Genomic DNA, 15,984 nt, shown 5'->3' with positions numbered 1-15,984 from the left:
AATGGCTTCGAGGTAAGTTTTCCCAAACGTCATATCCACATAGCCTCAATGTACTGACACTCCATTTAGACTTGACAGATTAGTCACGTAAGTGTGCTTCATTATTCAAATCCCAACAAACCCCCGGATCTATGAAATCTGGGACATGTGTCGTCTAAAGCGCTATTTCTCCTGTTACATGAGATTGAAACTGACAGAATTGTAGTATCCTCGAAACGGGTAGTACGAGACTCATCCGCGATACTGCTGTTAATCAGCTTGCTGATTGGCAAAAGCAACACCCTGATGAATTATTCAATCTCCTCTCTCGTGTCGTCCCTTATCTGAGACACAAAGAATGGGAGACAAGGAGAACCGCAGCTTCTGCTATTGGAAAAATCGTAGAGCATGCCCCTGTTTACGACCCAAACTCCGAAGATGCGCCTGAGGAAGGGAAGAAGGAGGAGCCTGTGCCCGAAAACGGACATATTAAGAAGGAGGAGGAAGATGACGCAAAAAAGCTACCTTCTGATGATGGTCTCTTCAAATTGGAGTCTCTCAATGTTGAGATGATTCTCAAATACGGCAAAGAACTACTGCGTGGCGGTGGCATCGAATATGGACTAGCAGCGCTTGATCCGCAAGCGCGACTGACACATCAAAAGAAGACTCTCAATGGGCGATTAGGACTACTTGGAAGGAAGTACGAAGATGACGAAATCGCATACACAGGTGGCGACAACCTTACTGCGCCCATGACCCCAATGGACACCACAAACGGGCATGGACACGCTCGTCCTGACGGATCTGGTGCTCAATCACAAGCGCCTGAAGAATCTCAACTGAGTTCTCGACAGCTCAATGTATTAAAACGAAAACGCAAAAGAGAGGCAATGAAAGCATCCCAAGGTAAGGGAGGATTCGGAGATCTTTCTGTCAGGCGCTCCATGACATCTGGATCCGATAACCTGGGAGACGACACGGCCATGCCAGATGGAGACACCAAGAAGAACAGCAAAGTCAACGACTACTTCAATCTCGATCGTCCTGCCGATGTTGATGAGGACACTAAGGTTGTGAGCGAGTTCAAAGGACCAGTGGTCCCCATAAAATCCGAGCTAGAAGCGGAGGAGACTATGGAGGGCGCTGAGTGGCCATATGACCGGTTATGCGATTTCCTCAAAGTGGACTTGTTTGACCCTTCCTGGGAAACCCGACACGGAGCTGCCATGGGCCTTCGTGAAGTTATCCGAGTACATGGTGGAGGTGCAGGGAAGCTACGCGACAAGACAAGGAAGGAGAATGATGTCCTCAATCAGAAATGGCTTGATGATATGGCCTGCCGGCTGTGCTGTGTACTAATGCTTGATCGCTTCACTGACTACAGCTCCGATACCTCTGTGGCACCTATTCGGGAAACAATTGGACAGTCTCTTGGGTCCGTTCTGAAACATCTACCGTCGCCGTCTGTTTACAGCACTTTCAAAATTCTCTACAGAATGGTTATGCAAGAAGATCTCAAGCTTGATAGGCCAGTTTGGTCAGTGTGCCATGGCGGGATGATTGGCCTGAGATATGTCGTCGCGGTCAGGAAAGACCTCCTCCTTCAGGACAGCGACATGATTGATGGCATAATAAAGACTGTGATGAAAGGCCTGGGTGATATGGATGACGATGTCCGTTCTGTCAGTGCCGCTACGCTCATCCCCATGGCGAAGGAGTTTGTCACTTTGCGGCCCACACAACTCGAGGGACTTGTCAACATAATTTGGGAAAGTCTCTCAAATCTTGGTGATGACCTGAGCGCCAGCACTGGACGAATTATGGATCTGCTCGCGACTCTGTGTGGTTTCCCGGAGGTACTCGAAGCAATGAAGGCATCGGCCGCTCAAGATGAAGAACGCTCCTTTACCCTGCTTGTCCCTAGACTCTACCCCTTTTTACGTCATACCATCACATCGGTGAGGGTGGCTGTGTTGAAAGCATTGTCGACTTTCGCAAAACTTGACGCAGAGACCTCCCAGGGCTGGCTCAACGGCAGAATTCTCCGATTGATCTTTCAAAATATTCTTGTTGAAAGAGATAGAGACGCCCTCAACATGTCTTTGGACCTATGGACGTCTCTGGTCGAGAGCCTAGCCAGCAAACCTGCTGTTCTTGCAGACGAATTTACTGCTCACATCGATCCTATGATGCAACTGACTCTACACCCTATCGGTGTTTCGAGAAATCCGATCCCAATGAACGCCTCACTCTTCCAAAAACCATCAGGTGGCACGTATACTATGCCCGGAGTTACTCAGCACACACCACGGAAGCCGTCATCTCCCGATGGGTCTGATCGTGCTCCCAAGCGTCGCCGGAAATCCACAAAGGTCGACGATACCCCTACAGCCAGCCTAACGCATGATGTTGATGGTCACATGATGCAAGGCGACGTGGATCTCGTTGGCATGGATGTGCTGATTCGCTCCCGTGTTTCAGCTGCCAAGGCAATGGGCTTCATCATGTCTCGAGTCCCTGTCGCAAGCCTGGACGATTATGATGCATTGTTAATTCCTGGCCTAGGGTCAGCATTTTCATCCAGCCAGATGACAGCATGCGTGATCATCGACGAGTTTGCCATGAACAGCCAACACTTGGGCGATTCTCCTCGTTACCTCGAGAATTTACAACGCATTATTGATTCAGAACGTCCAGCGGCATACAGGGATCTTGTCAACTTCATCCAGCGAGTCAGGACACAATGCCAGCAGCTCATTCATCTGTTCAGAGACCATGGCAAGGTTTCGCACAGCAAACTTCCGACACTGCCTGTCGTGGTCCAAGGAGAAGCAGAAGCTGGCCCGAGTGCCTTTTCTATTGCCACCGCAGAGAAATGTATCGGCGATGACTACGAGAAACTGAAGAAGGCCATGCCACCCGGTCAACGTCTGATAGCGAGCCAGCAGCTGTCCGACGCTCGTGATATGACCATCTTGGCCATTGAAGAAGCCAAGACTGTTAAGGCAGCTCGTGATGTTCGCGTCAAAGCAGCAGCAGCGTGTGCAATGGTTGGTATGAAAGTGCTTCCGAAGAAACCCAGCCCATTGATCAAGGGCATCATGGACTCTGTCAAAACAGAAGAGAACCAGCAACTTCAAATTCGGTCTGCTGACACAATTGCAAGACTCGTGCAGCTTTTCACTGAAAAGGGTCGAAAGGGACCAGCCGATAAAGTGGTATCCAACCTGGTCAAGTTCTCTTGTGTCGAAGTTGCAGAGACTCCTGAATTTCCAGTTCATGCCAGTAAGACTGATTGTGTTCTGTCCATGCAGAAGGAAGAGGATCGTGTCGATCACCCAGATGCTGCTAAATGGGCCCGCGAAGCTAAAGCTGCCCGCATCACCAGACGAGGTGCAAAAGAAGCCCTCGAAATTCTTTCTAGAACTTACGGTGCCAGCCTACTTGAAACTGTCCCCAGCCTCCGCACATTCATGGAAGATCCTCTTGTTCGAGCTTTCTCGCTTGACACTCTGCCTGGAGAGGCTAAGGATCCCGAACAGACGTTTGGACAAGAGATTGTCGACGCCATGTCTGTCATTCGCACCATGACTCCAACTCTGGATAAGGCCTTGCAACCTTTCATCATGCAAATGATGCCTCTTGTCATAAAAGCTTTGCACTCGGAACTTTCAGTCTTCCGGTACATGGCTGCCAAGTGTATGGCCACAATCTGTAGTGTCATGACCGTGGAAGGTATGACTGCACTTGTTGAGAAGGTTCTCCCATCGATCAACAATCCAGTCGACCTCAATTTCCGACAAGGAGCAATCGAAGCTATCTACCATCTGATTGCTGTTATGGGGGATGCTATTTTGCCATATGTCATTTTTTTGATTGTGCCAGTTTTAGGACGAATGAGCGATTCTGACAACGAAATTCGCCTCATCGCAACAACATCCTTTGCCACGTTGGTCAAACTTGTTCCTCTTGAAGCTGGAATTCCTGACCCGCCCGGATTGTCCGAGGAATTGCTGAAAGGACGAGACCGCGAGAGAACCTTCATTGCTCAACTGCTGGATCCAAAGAAGGTAGAGCAGTTCCAGATTCCTGTAGCCATCAAGGCTGAGCTACGGTCGTATCAACAAGAAGGCGTCAACTGGCTCAATTTCCTCAATAAATACCACCTTCATGGTATTCTTTGTGATGATATGGGTCTAGGCAAGACCCTGCAGACCCTCTGTATCGTAGCAAGCGATCATCATCAGCGTGCCGAAGAGTTTGCCAAGACACAGGCACCGGATGTCCGCAAGCTGCCGTCACTAATTGTCTGCCCACCTACACTTTCAGGTCACTGGCAACAAGAAATTAAGACCTATGCACCATTCTTGAGCGTGACTGCCTATGTTGGACCGCCAGCGGAGAGAAAGGCTATGAAAGACAGACTTGGCGAGACTGACATCGTAGTCACATCCTACGATGTCTGCCGCAATGACGCAGAAGTTCTCGATAAGCATAGTTGGAACTATGTTGTGCTCGACGAAGGCCACCTGATCAAGAACCCTAAGGCCAAGATCACGCAGGCAGTCAAGAAGCTGGCGAGCAATCATCGTCTTATCCTCACCGGCACCCCTATTCAGAATAATGTCTTGGAGCTTTGGTCTCTGTTTGACTTTTTGATGCCTGGATTCTTGGGTGCTGAAAAAGTCTTTCTGGACCGCTTTGCGAAACCTATAGCTGCAAGTCGATTTAGCAAGGCATCATCAAAGGAACAGGAAGCGGGTGCCTTGGCGATTGAAGCACTTCACAAACAGGTGCTTCCGTTCCTGTTGCGACGCCTCAAAGAAGAGGTTTTGAACGATCTTCCGCCAAAGATCTTGCAGAATTACTATTGTGACCTGAGCGACCTACAGCAAAAACTATTCGAGGACTTCACAAAGAAACAGGGCAAGAAGATTCAAGCCGAAGCGGGTCGTGAAGATAAAGAAGCCAAGCAACACATTTTCCAAGCGCTACAGTATATGCGAAAGTTGTGCAACTCACCTGCCATGGTAATGAAACCAGGAAGCACTCTTTACGATGAGACGCAGAAGATTCTCGCCAAGCAAGGAACCTCCATTGAGGATGTGCAGCACGCACCCAAGTTGACCGCTCTGAGAGATCTACTGGTGGATTGCGGTATTGGCGTTGAAGGCAGTGATTCGAATGATCCTCTCTACCAACCTATTAAGCCCCACCGTGCGCTGATCTTCTGTCAAATGAAGGAGATGCTCGATATGGTGCAAAATAAGGTATTGAAGGAGTTATTGCCCTCAGTATCTCACCTCCGACTTGACGGCTCGGTCGAAGCCAACAAGAGACAAGATATCGTCAACAAATTTAACAGTGACCCGTCGTATGACGTGCTTTTGTTAACAACGAGCGTGGGAGGTCTTGGACTGAATTTGACAGGAGCCGATACTGTCATCTTCGTGGAGCACGATTGGAACCCCCAGAAGGATCTCCAGGCCATGGATCGAGCCCATCGTATCGGTCAAAAGAAGGTGGTGAACGTGTACCGCCTTATCACCCGTGGAACTCTTGAGGAGAAAATTCTGAACCTCCAACGTTTCAAGATTGATGTCGCATCAACAGTCGTAAATCAACAGAACGCTGGCCTCTCAACGATGGACACAGATCAGATCCTTGACCTGTTCAATGTTGGAGACGCCGCACCAAACCTCTTAGCCGACAAGGAGAAGAACAACATCGACGGAAGAGAAGAGGATATGGTCGATATCGAGACAGGTGATGTGCGTGTACCAGGCAAGAAGGCATGGCTGGATGATTTGGGAGATCTTTGGGATAACAAGCAGTATGAGGAGAGTTTTGACCTGGATGACTTCATGAAGACGATGTCGTAGGCGATAGGCCGACTTCCCAGGCTTGCTGAAAACATGGTGAAGCATTTGATTGCCGAGTTTTGGACGAGACGGTGGTCCTACTAGAATATGGTATTTAACCCCGTCAATGTTGATGTGTACAATAGCCTAGATCGTTCATTTAGCGAAGGCGTACTTTTGCTTGTGGAATAATTGCTAAGGATACTATTTGTTGTCTGGTTTGACTGCTGCGGCAATGAGAATTTACTTAATGTTATCCATGTTACCATTCTTCGTTTGGTGTGATCGACTTAGTAGCTTTGTCCACCTCCGTTCTCCGTGTTGTGGCTGGTACAAACAGCAGCCACAGTCTGCCACAACCATACTAGTGGGGTTGCTTGTAATCACCCCGCTATCATGGTAGAGCTCTGAAGCAAGGTCCAGAAACTTCCATTCCTGCGGTCTTATCCAACACTCCTTACTGAACTCATCTCACGACACCACTTCTAAGGCGGTGACTGATACATATCAAAGTCTACAACATGCCGGTCGATTATAGTAAATGGGTAAGTTTTGGAACCTGTTTGCTCGATCTCGTCCCTGACAGCCTTGGTAGGACGCACTGGAACTCAGTGACGACTCGGACATTGAAGTGCATCCTAATGTCGACAAGCGATCGTTTATCCGCGCGAAGCAGAATCAGATTCACCAGGAGAGACAGCACCGAAAGTTACAAATCGAGACCTACAAGTATGAGCGTGTGGTCAACGATGGCTTGCTGAAGCGAATTTCTGGGCTTCTGGCATCGCTGCGAGCCCATGCCTCCGAGGCTGCCACCAGAAACCCAGCAGAAGTTGCCTTTCAAGCCGTGATGGAATCAGCTGGAGATCCGAAAGATGACAAGCCGCCTTCACCACCCGAGGGTGTTCATACCCAGGAGAAGGAACAACCGTCATACACTAAGATGATGGCAACGCTCCTAGACCAAGTCAATAAGGCTTTGGATGAGAAGAAACCGGAAAACAGATACGAAGCTATGATTTCTGAGATTCAGTCACACGAGGATAAGGTAATGGACCTGCAGAAACAGCTAGTAGCTCAGTTGGAGGAGTTGCAGAAGGAGGAAGGCCGAAAGATTACAAGTGAGGGCATTCACACAGGTTTTGATAGCTCGCATGTCGCCAAGTCAAAGCCAGAAGAGAAGAAGGACTCTACACAGGTAGAGCTCCTGAACCCTAGTTTCGCTGAAACCTCCTCAAGCTCGGCATCCGGAAACCAAGACGTCAAGGTGGACGATGACAGCGATATCGAATCTTCACCGGCTGGAAAGAAATTTGGCACCATTAGGGCAAATGACTACGCGGCTAGTCTCCAGTTCCTGTCGCAGAATCCTCAGTTGTTGGTTGAGAGGGAGACAGATGGCCTTCTGGTTCAGGCTTTCGATGCTGCTCTAGAGAACAAGGATGAGTTGTCGCGACAATTAGTGCACCAGGCCCTACTTCTACAATACTGCAGAGCTCTTGGTAAGGATGGTGTGGGGCTTTTCTTCAAACGCATCACAACCAAGGGGCACCAAGCACAGGACGTATTCTATAAGGATGTGCAAGACACATATATGAAGATTCGAACACGTTCAAGGGAGATTTTAGCCGAGCGAGCCAAAGAAGGGCAAGCCGAAGGTGTCGAGCAAATTCAGCTGCATGCCGTGGAGCCTGGTACGGTCATCAACATCAAGGTTCCTCCAGCAGACAGCGAGGACCCCGAAGAGCAGGAAGCGCGGAAGATCTTCGAAAGTTTCAAGCCTGAGATGCGCAAGGCCTTGGAGACGGGCAACTTGGACGAAGTGAACAAGGTGCTGGGTGAAATGAAGATTGACGAGGCTGAGGAACTCGTGGGTCTCTTTGGCGAGGTAAGTTGCCAACGATTGCCGACAAGGTTAGAATTCACGGGCTAACGAATCGCTTTACAGGCCAACATTTTGAGCCTGGAGGAAGAAATCATTGACGCTACAACTGAGGAAGGGAAGCAGCAGCTGAAAGAGATTGAAGCCGCGGCTTCTGTGGACAAGAAAGAAGAATACGGTGATCCTGAGTAAGCAAGAGTACGCAAGGACAAGAACTTGCTCGGTGATAGGTATCTGCAGTCTTGCAATGGAGCCCCACATTGTTCAATGGCCACGAGTAAGAAAAATGTTACCGAACATGCATCGAGGGGTTATTGAAGTCTATCTTAGCTAAGTGAAAGAAGTGCGATTAATCGCCACGACCGTATACCTACGTATAAACCAACCATCATGCCATCGTGTTTGGTACGATGAAAAGTGAGGTTCGTCATGCTTGGTCAACATTTTGAGCCGCCACGTCGATGTAGGTCGCCGCCCACGGAAGCTAATGGCATGAAACAGATAAAAATAGATCATGCCCCTCGAAAACGTTGTCTGCTCAGCCTCCCAGCCGCCACCACCACCACCTCCTTCACGAGGAATGGCTGGTTATCGTTGCATGCATAACATAAGAAACTGAGGTTAGATGTGATTTTGTAGTTGAATGGTGTCACGATATCATGAGCATACCTGAGAAAATTCAGTTCGTTGAGCCAAAAAAGGGGTTAATATTAGATACGAGAGACAATTGAGTACCACACGTTTAGACAAACGAGATCCAATCTCGCTGGCGGCGAGGCGTTCTCAAATGTCCGGAATGTGGAGGGCAAATGGCTTCAGCCGAGACAACGTCTCGGCTCCCGCATTGTAAGGTACAGTATATTTTCTTGGCATCTTGGAATAAGTCATCTACACGTGTGATGTATCGCTGCTGGCCGACTAGCATCGTGAACCGTGGTGGTTGGAGTTGGAGCCTTGATCTGCACGGTATGATAACACCGACCAGCCAGGCATGACGTGTATCGAGCATGAAGTAACATCGATTTACAGTAAATGCCTTATTTATGCTTTAGAAAACATACCTAGGGTTTGCTCGACAGGTATCAATCTCAAACTGTATCTCAAACAGATGTCAAGCAAACTCTGTTTACGACGTTAGAGCAGAAACGGTATTCTTAATTTGTCTCGTCGGCGTTTGAAGCGTAACACAACACCTATAGGGCATATCCACTGCTGACGTCTCAAGGGGCGCAGCATCGACCGACCACTCGAGACCAGACCCGGCCTCAGCCCCAACCTTCAATGTCTTGGCTTTTCGGTCGTTTGACGATCACTCCAGTGTTCCGGGCAGTGGGTATTCGGTGGATATCCAGGGTCTCTTTTGGTTCGCTCCCATGGCTCTCAGTGAGCCGCCGCCAACTGGATGAGCCCCCAACCTCGAACAAAAAATAAAGAAAATTGGACCGGGGCGACGTCAGCTTGAAAGCACGGACAACAACCATCTCATCCCCTATGCCTACGGGGACCTACAGCCTACCTCATGACCTACTCCATGGCAAATATTGTTTTCTTTGTTTCATAGTTTATTAACCTCATATGTCCTTCTTTAGATTTGTTTCTTATCTCCTGTCTATCTTCTGCATCATAATATTTTTCTTCTGTCTCGTTTAACACATAGATTCTCCATAAGCCGGGCACATATCAGAAACTCATCGACATGCTCCAGTCCTCACTTCTCTCCGTCGTGGCCGGAGTTCTCGCTGCTACGTCCACCGTCTACGCTCTCCCACAATCAAATTCAGGGTCAGGGTCTGGTTCTTCAACAGCATGCAACAACTCTCCGGACCTCTGTAGCCGCAGTTATAACAACATCACACATATGGGGGCTCACGGAAGCTCTTTTCTACGCGATGGCAACAACGGACTCGCCGCCGCAGGTAACCAGAACTTCAACGCCACGGATGCTCTCGACGCTGGTCTTCGTCTGCTTCAGGCCCAGGTACACAAAGAAAACAACACCCTCCGTCTTTGTCACACTTCCTGTGGCATTCTCGATGCTGGCCCGCTCGAGGACTGGTTGACTAAAATCAACGTGTGGATGAAGGCCAACAAGAATGAGGTTGTCACTCTCTTGCTTGTCAACTCCGACGATGCCAAACCTGATGAATTTGGACAAGCCATTAACGGTTCCGGCATTGCTGAGCTGGCTTACGCACCCGCTACCCAGGAACCGACCAGCGAGTGGCCTACTCTCAAGTCCATGATCGATAACAGCACACGCCTCGTAACTTTCGTCACCAACATTGATGCTTCGACCCAGTACCCCTACCTGATGCCAGAGTTCGACTATGTCTTTGAGACAGCGTTTGAGGTTCCTTCTCTCACCGGCTTCAACTGCACTGTCGACCGCCCATCTAAGATTAAGGATGGTGCTACAGCCATGGCCAGTAACTACATGGGTCTCGTCAACCATTTCAAGTATCAGAGTCTTTCAGACAACAGTGACTTGTTCGTCCCTGACACTGAGAACATCGATACTGTCAACAGTGATGGTACCAGTGAGGATGGTCAGCTGGGCAAGCATCTTCAGGAATGTCGACAGGAGTGGGGTGCTGTGCCCAACTTTGTGCTGGTAGACTTCTTCGAGAAGGGTCAGGTTCTCGCAGCGACAGACAAGATGAACGGCATCTCTGACACTACTGGGCGTGAGGAGGTCTCGGACGAGTCGATCGGCAGCACCACTGACAGACAAGTCGGCATGGTTGCCCTGACTGCCTTCGTCGCTGCCGCAGTGCTGTTGGTATAAAAGGTTTCTCCAGGCTTGAATGCATTTCAGCATTCAGACACAATTTCTTTGTCTTCACTCTTCTATCTCGACATTATTTACACAGGTTTGATAAGACCTGCCGTTTAATCCGGTGCGGTCACATGGGCATACAGCGAGGCGTTTGGGATAGCAAGCTTGCATCTTCATAGATTGAATTACAACACGGGACAGGGGGGAATGGGTCGATAGTTTTGTGGCGATATGTTAACATAAGATCGGCCTGTTGGGCGGATGATATGCATTTACCTTGATGATAGACTCTCAATAGAAATGTATAGAGATGTCATATTGACTGAAAATTGCTCTGTGAATGATAATACGTATTTCATGAATAATGCGCAGCTGTGCCCCTCGTCAGCAACATTATCAGCATTTTCAGCATCATGAAGTCGTTGATGATTGCAACGTCATGTCAGCCAATTAGCAGCGATTTTAGACCAACTCCAAGACCCAGAAGCCTAGAACACCGTCAATATATTCCCCTTATTTTTTCCACCTTTACTCTCAATCATATTTCATACCACCCAAACTGGAACCTGAGATTTTGACTATGGATTACGAAAGTATTGCTACGCCAGAGTCGTGCTATGTCGACTTTTGCCTTCTTCCTGTGAGTCTTGGTTTTCTATGTACCTCGAAGCGCTATGGAGGTGGGAATGCAGACATTCTAATACTGACAACGAAAAGATCGGAACTGGAACTGTATCCGTAGCAGAAGATATTGCTGAGGTACAAAAGGTCCTCAAGGCGAGTGGATTGAAGTATACTCTTCACTCTGCTGGTACCACCGTGGGTGCGTTATTTCTGGCATGCACCAATATTAGGCTCTACTTGCTGCAGCAAACTTCACAACTCCAGGTGCATAAAGCTAACAAGTTACCTTTAGAGGGATCGTGGAACGAGGTAATGGCGGCTGTAGGAAAAGCACATGCTGTTGTGCACCGCCGTGGTGTAGTCAGGATTCAGTCGTCGATGAGGGTCGGTAGTCGGTAAGTTCAACCACCCTTCATATGCATTGTTTCCATGGGGTCTTGTGTGGTTGCATGCTAATCATGATCTCGTCATAGAACGGATAAGAAACAGACGGCGGAGGATAAGGTCAAGAGAGTGGAAAACCTGCTGGCCAAGGACGAGTCTAAGTAAATATGTCATTGGTGATTAAATCTGGGATGGGAGGCATACAGATGAGACTATGAAGCCTATTTTATCGGTATAATCTCTATATATGCCTTATCCAGACGCCTTCTCGGGTGGCGGATCATAGCCGTGAACATGTCACTGGACAGAGAATGGCAAAACAGACCAAGTTCTATTTGCATGTGCTTCTAAAGCCCAGTAGTAAGTGTAAGCTGGTTTCAAATGGCCTTGACTGGCCAGTCTGTGTCTTGAACCCAACAGAATTGCATAGCTGTCCTACGTAAGACTTGGGAATGGTTGCAGGAAGTTCTATACCAGGATCAACATTAACACCTTGTGGAGTTTTTCCCTATGCCTCTATGTTTTATGTTTGTCTCTCATGTTTCTGGCCTTTATCATCAACTGGCCTAATTTTAAATTTGTGTTACTGGGATCAGATAATGGCGTCGAGAAAGTGGCGTTCCTCTTGAATAACATGTTGGCTTGATGAGAGCCCACCGATCCCTCTTTCACCTTACCCAACGCTATAGATAGCATCCAGAGTAACACAGGCTACAAGAGATATACCCAAATCATTTGTTTTAAGATAAGTATAACAATGAAGCACTAAAGCCAAAACTGCCGATACGAGAACTACCTAGTGCTGCACAACGGTAGCGACCTATGAATAACAACAGCTAATTCCCTACGTACCCTATAGTAATATGTAGAGATATAGTCCAAGTCTGAGATTTAGTCATCATCAGTGGTGAATGATATGAAGTTCCTGAAAAACAAGTTTCTATGATGAAGACATGCCAATAAGGTATGGTACTCCGTGGACCCGGGATCTCTGGTGAATCAGACGAGCTAGGCGGTTCTGGGTAAGAATTCTGCATATTTCGATCACCGGTTCCTGGAGCCGAGATCTCGGCTCCGGCGGCCAGATTGAAAAGGATGGTTATGGTAACTTCAGATTTCGGCCAATTCATAGATAACCTCTGGAGCTGGTCACTACTAGAAGCTGCAAGGTGAGCAATGTGGTTCGTTTGGACATATTTTTGCCCTTCTTGACAGAGGAACTACATACAGAGTTCAGCTACCACACATCTTACCCACAATGTCTTACCGGACATGATCTTCCATACAAACGATACTACCCAACCTTCAACCACGCACGTAGTAGTGCAATATAGCCTATGGTGACAGGTAATGCTGAGAGTATGCTATCTCTCATTGAGATGACAGATACTTTGTCCTAATGAGAACTATGTAGCGGATATGACAGGCTCTAGAACTCCTATTAGAGTCTATGTGAATATTGTGCATGGTGAATGGAAAGATTGAGAACCACAGTGATGAATATAATAATAAGAGCATATTTTTGAATTTCCGTCATCCTACCATCTGCTTATCGTCATGAACTGTTGGAGTGTACACATGCGGGGCCGGCATTTGTTCCCGGTCGATACGTCTTAGACATCACTGCCCGCTTCCCCACATTCTGCCAATTGATCCTTATCTGCTCCTCTTCCTGTCTTTAAAGAAGACGAGATATGACCGGACCGGACCGGGGACTTCCAGAATAAACGTTCCGGCCATTGCATCTTGCCCGTTCAAATGCCGAACGCGAACAGCCCGATCCAAGATCTCAAACACCCTGTCTTTGCAGCGGAGCGGGCCCCGCTGGGAAATAATGGAGAACACCATAGACCGGTAGCTGAAGCGGCTTTTTGATTGTGGCGATAGCCTCACAAACTCAGTATTTACCACAGAGGAGTTTTGTTGAGATATAGACCATGAAAATTAATGAACGAGTCGTTTATGAAACTCTTCGGGTCTTTTACTGAATTGCCCTATTCGGCAACCTCATGCCTACTGATAGTATCTACAAAACAGCATATCTACCACATGTTGACGAGCCACCCGTCGCATTCATCGTATCTGGAACGATTCTGTTTACATGTATCTGGTCTCCCCACGTCTTTAATACAAACGGTAGCACTTCACGACATCCTAATTAGGTATCTAGATGAACCTTACCCGTAGGGCCTTCATGTCACACCGATACATTCCCCATTTGGTCAAGATGAGCCGGCCTGCACGTCAAGGGTCTGGGCGTCTGATACGATCGCTTAGAGTAGTGTACTCTCCACATACACGTGAAAGTCCGCTGGTCTATCAGTATAGCAATTTTGTTCACCTAAATGTTGTCACACTCCGTCTCTATAACCGTCCTATGGGTATTATTTCGTCTATAGCCATCCTAATTTATGTCTCAACTCGACCAAAACTTATGGATCAATATTTGTCATGACCATCTTGGTGATTGTAAACTCGTCGATACCATACTTGCTTCCTTCTCTTCCAAAACCACTCTGCTTAATGCCGCCGAAAGGAGCGGCAGGGTCGCTCAGGACGCCTAGGGTTTTGCTGTCAGTGATATGTAATATTCTTGTGTTGGGGAAAACTTACCGCAATTTACACCAACCATACCAACCTCTAAGGCTTCAGCCACGCGATAACATCGGTTCACATTGTTGCTGAAGAAATAGCCTCCAAGGCCAACATCACTGTCGTTCGCAAGCTCGATAGCCTCGTCCTCGTTGTCGAATGCAAAGAAAGCAGCAACAGGCCCGAAAGTCTCTTCGCTACAGATCTTCATGCCAGGCTTCATACCAGTTAACATTGTGAGGTCAAAGTAGTTAGGACCGAGGTGTGGTAGACGCTCGCCACCGTGGATAAGCTTGGCTCCCTTGGAAAGAGCATCTTCAACATGCTCAGCAGCCTTGGCTACGGCACGACCATGGATGAGAGGACCATGGGTTGTCTGCTCACCAAAGCCGTCACCAACAACGAAGGTCTTGACAACATCGAGGACCATTTGGACAAACTTGTCATAGATACTGCGGTGCACCAGAATTCGGTTGGCGCAAACGCAAGTTTGACCCGAGTTACGGAATTTGCAGGCGATCACACCCTTAACAGCCTTATCAAGGTCCGCATCTTCGAAAACGATGAAAGGAGCGTTTCCACCCAATTCAAAGGACAATTTCTTGATCGTTGATGACGATTGGTTCATAAGGAGTCTGCCCACGCCAGTTGACCCAGTGAAAGAGACCTTCTTGACCTTGGGGTGTGTAGTCAAGACTTTGCCCACTTCAGCAGTGTTATCCAAGGCTGTAATAACGTTGACAACGCCGGCAGGAATTCCAGCACGATGCGCCAGCTCAGCCAGAGCAAGAGCTGTCAGAGGAGCCTCAGCGGGAGCTTTAATGACAACAGTACAGCCAGCAGCGAGCGCAGGCCCGGCCTTTCGGGTAATCATGGCAGCGGGAAAGTTCCACGGTGCAATGAGGCCGCAGACACCTACGGGCTGTTTGATGGTGGATAGACGACATGATGGGTTTGTTGCCTCAATGGTCTCACCATATATTCTAGGGGCCTCCTCTGAAAACCATTCAAAGAAAGCTGCTGCATAGTTGGCCTCTGTCCTGCCATCTGCCAGAGGCTTGCCGTTCTCAAGGGTAATGAGTCGTGCAATGTCCTCCGAGTTCTCCATCATGAGATCATACCAGCGGCGGAGGTACCGGGCCCGCTGGCGAGCCGGGGTCTTGCGGTATGTCTTGTATGCGGCATCGGCGGCAGCGATAGCGGCTTCGGTGTCACTGGCGTCGAACTCGGGACAGTTCCCAATCTTTTCAAGGGTTGAAGGGTCTGCATAAAGGCAGGTAACGTTAGTACATGATCTCGGATTTCAAGGACACAGGGGTTCGCAGGAGCACTTACTTTCGACAGCAAAGTCCTTCCCAGACTTTGCAGCTACCCATTCACCATTGACGTAACACGCGTTTTTGATGAGGGTAGGATCGGTAAGCTGCAGCGAAGCAACATGTTAGTATTGGTAACTTCGATAGCCGCTCCAAGAAGAGAAGTTGCACAAACGAGAAATGTGAACGAGCGGGAATATGACACACCTTTGGAGCTGTCATGATGCTTTTTGACGAACCAAGTTGTTTTACGGAGAAGATGTATGCCAAACACGGCTGAGACTTTGGATGGCAGAGAGGAGTTTATAGTAGAGGAGATGAGAACCAATTCCTATCTATGAGCTCCCTTCTTTACGTAGTAGATATTTTTGCTTACAATCGTCTCGGACCTCCGCATCGCTTCCGGACGCTTCCTGTCTTATACATTGGCTACCAAGCAATAACGAATCTGTCCTAAAGCACGGCAGTAACCGGCCTCCTAGCCACAAGTCTCGCTGAATCACAATATTACAATGGCGATGAGATCTGTTTCGGTGAACCTCTGATGCTTGGTGATCCGGCCTCGCG

At 48.3% G+C, this 15,984-nt stretch overlaps 4 protein-coding genes across 4 annotated transcripts; 3 read left to right on the top strand and 1 right to left on the bottom strand.

The window, feature by feature from the left end:
• Position 1: 1 nt before the first annotated feature.
• On the top strand, positions 2–6,083 carry FOBCDRAFT_289894 (uncharacterized protein; the record flags this gene model as incomplete). Its single annotated transcript, XM_031176009.3, has 3 exons — positions 2–12; positions 70–87; positions 206–6,083. 3 exons carry the CDS (start codon positions 2–4, stop codon positions 5,862–5,864), a joined length of 5,688 nt encoding a protein of 1,895 aa, XP_031047142.2. The 3' UTR covers positions 5,865–6,083.
• A 281-nt stretch (positions 6,084–6,364) lies between these two features.
• Positions 6,365–7,917, top strand: FOBCDRAFT_198476 (uncharacterized protein; the record flags this gene model as incomplete). The annotated part of the gene is made up of 3 exons (XM_031176006.2): positions 6,365–6,388; positions 6,439–7,731; positions 7,792–7,917. 3 exons carry the CDS (start codon positions 6,365–6,367, stop codon positions 7,915–7,917), a joined length of 1,443 nt encoding a protein of 480 aa, XP_031047139.2.
• Positions 7,918–9,146: 1,229 nt separating this feature from the next.
• Positions 9,147–11,834, top strand: FOBCDRAFT_248759 (PLC-like phosphodiesterase). The gene is made up of 6 exons (XM_059610865.1): positions 9,147–10,504; positions 10,541–10,595; positions 10,874–10,937; positions 10,994–11,141; positions 11,219–11,520; positions 11,599–11,834. The coding sequence occupies exons 1-6, from the start codon at positions 9,422–9,424 to the stop codon at positions 11,672–11,674; spliced, it is 1,728 nt and encodes a 575-aa protein (XP_059466939.1). The 5' UTR covers positions 9,147–9,421; the 3' UTR covers positions 11,675–11,834.
• Positions 11,835–13,835: 2,001 nt separating this feature from the next.
• On the bottom strand, positions 13,836–15,639 carry FOBCDRAFT_289887 (Aldehyde/histidinol dehydrogenase; the record flags this gene model as incomplete). The annotated part of the gene is made up of 4 exons (XM_031176002.3): positions 13,836–14,069; positions 14,123–15,364; positions 15,437–15,524; positions 15,625–15,639. 4 exons carry the CDS (start codon positions 15,637–15,639, stop codon positions 13,942–13,944), a joined length of 1,473 nt encoding a protein of 490 aa, XP_031047135.2. The 3' UTR covers positions 13,836–13,941.
• Positions 15,640–15,984: the final 345 nt, after the last annotated feature.

This window comes from Fusarium oxysporum, chromosome III (genome assembly GCF_013085055.1).
Source record: "Fusarium oxysporum Fo47 chromosome III, complete sequence".
In the NCBI taxonomy this organism is placed as follows: domain Eukaryota; kingdom Fungi; phylum Ascomycota; class Sordariomycetes; order Hypocreales; family Nectriaceae; genus Fusarium; species Fusarium oxysporum.
Note: the sequence above shows the minus strand (reverse complement) of the source record. Positions and strands in the feature narration are given on the sequence as shown.

What these genes read in the sequence shown, in the direction of transcription:
- FOBCDRAFT_248759 (XM_059610865.1), top strand. Translation starts at nt 9,422, where the DNA reads ATGCTCCAGTCCTCACTTCTCTCCGTCGTGGCCGGAGTTCTCGCTGCT. An exon ending in AAGTCGTTGATGATTGCAAC is followed by an intron (nt 10,938 to 10,993) that starts GTCATGTCAGCC and finishes CCAGAAGCCTAG; the next exon opens with AACACCGTCAATATATTCCC. An exon ending in TCGATGAGGGTCGGTAGTCG is followed by an intron (nt 11,521 to 11,598) that starts GTAAGTTCAACC and finishes ATCTCGTCATAG; the next exon opens with AACGGATAAGAAACAGACGG.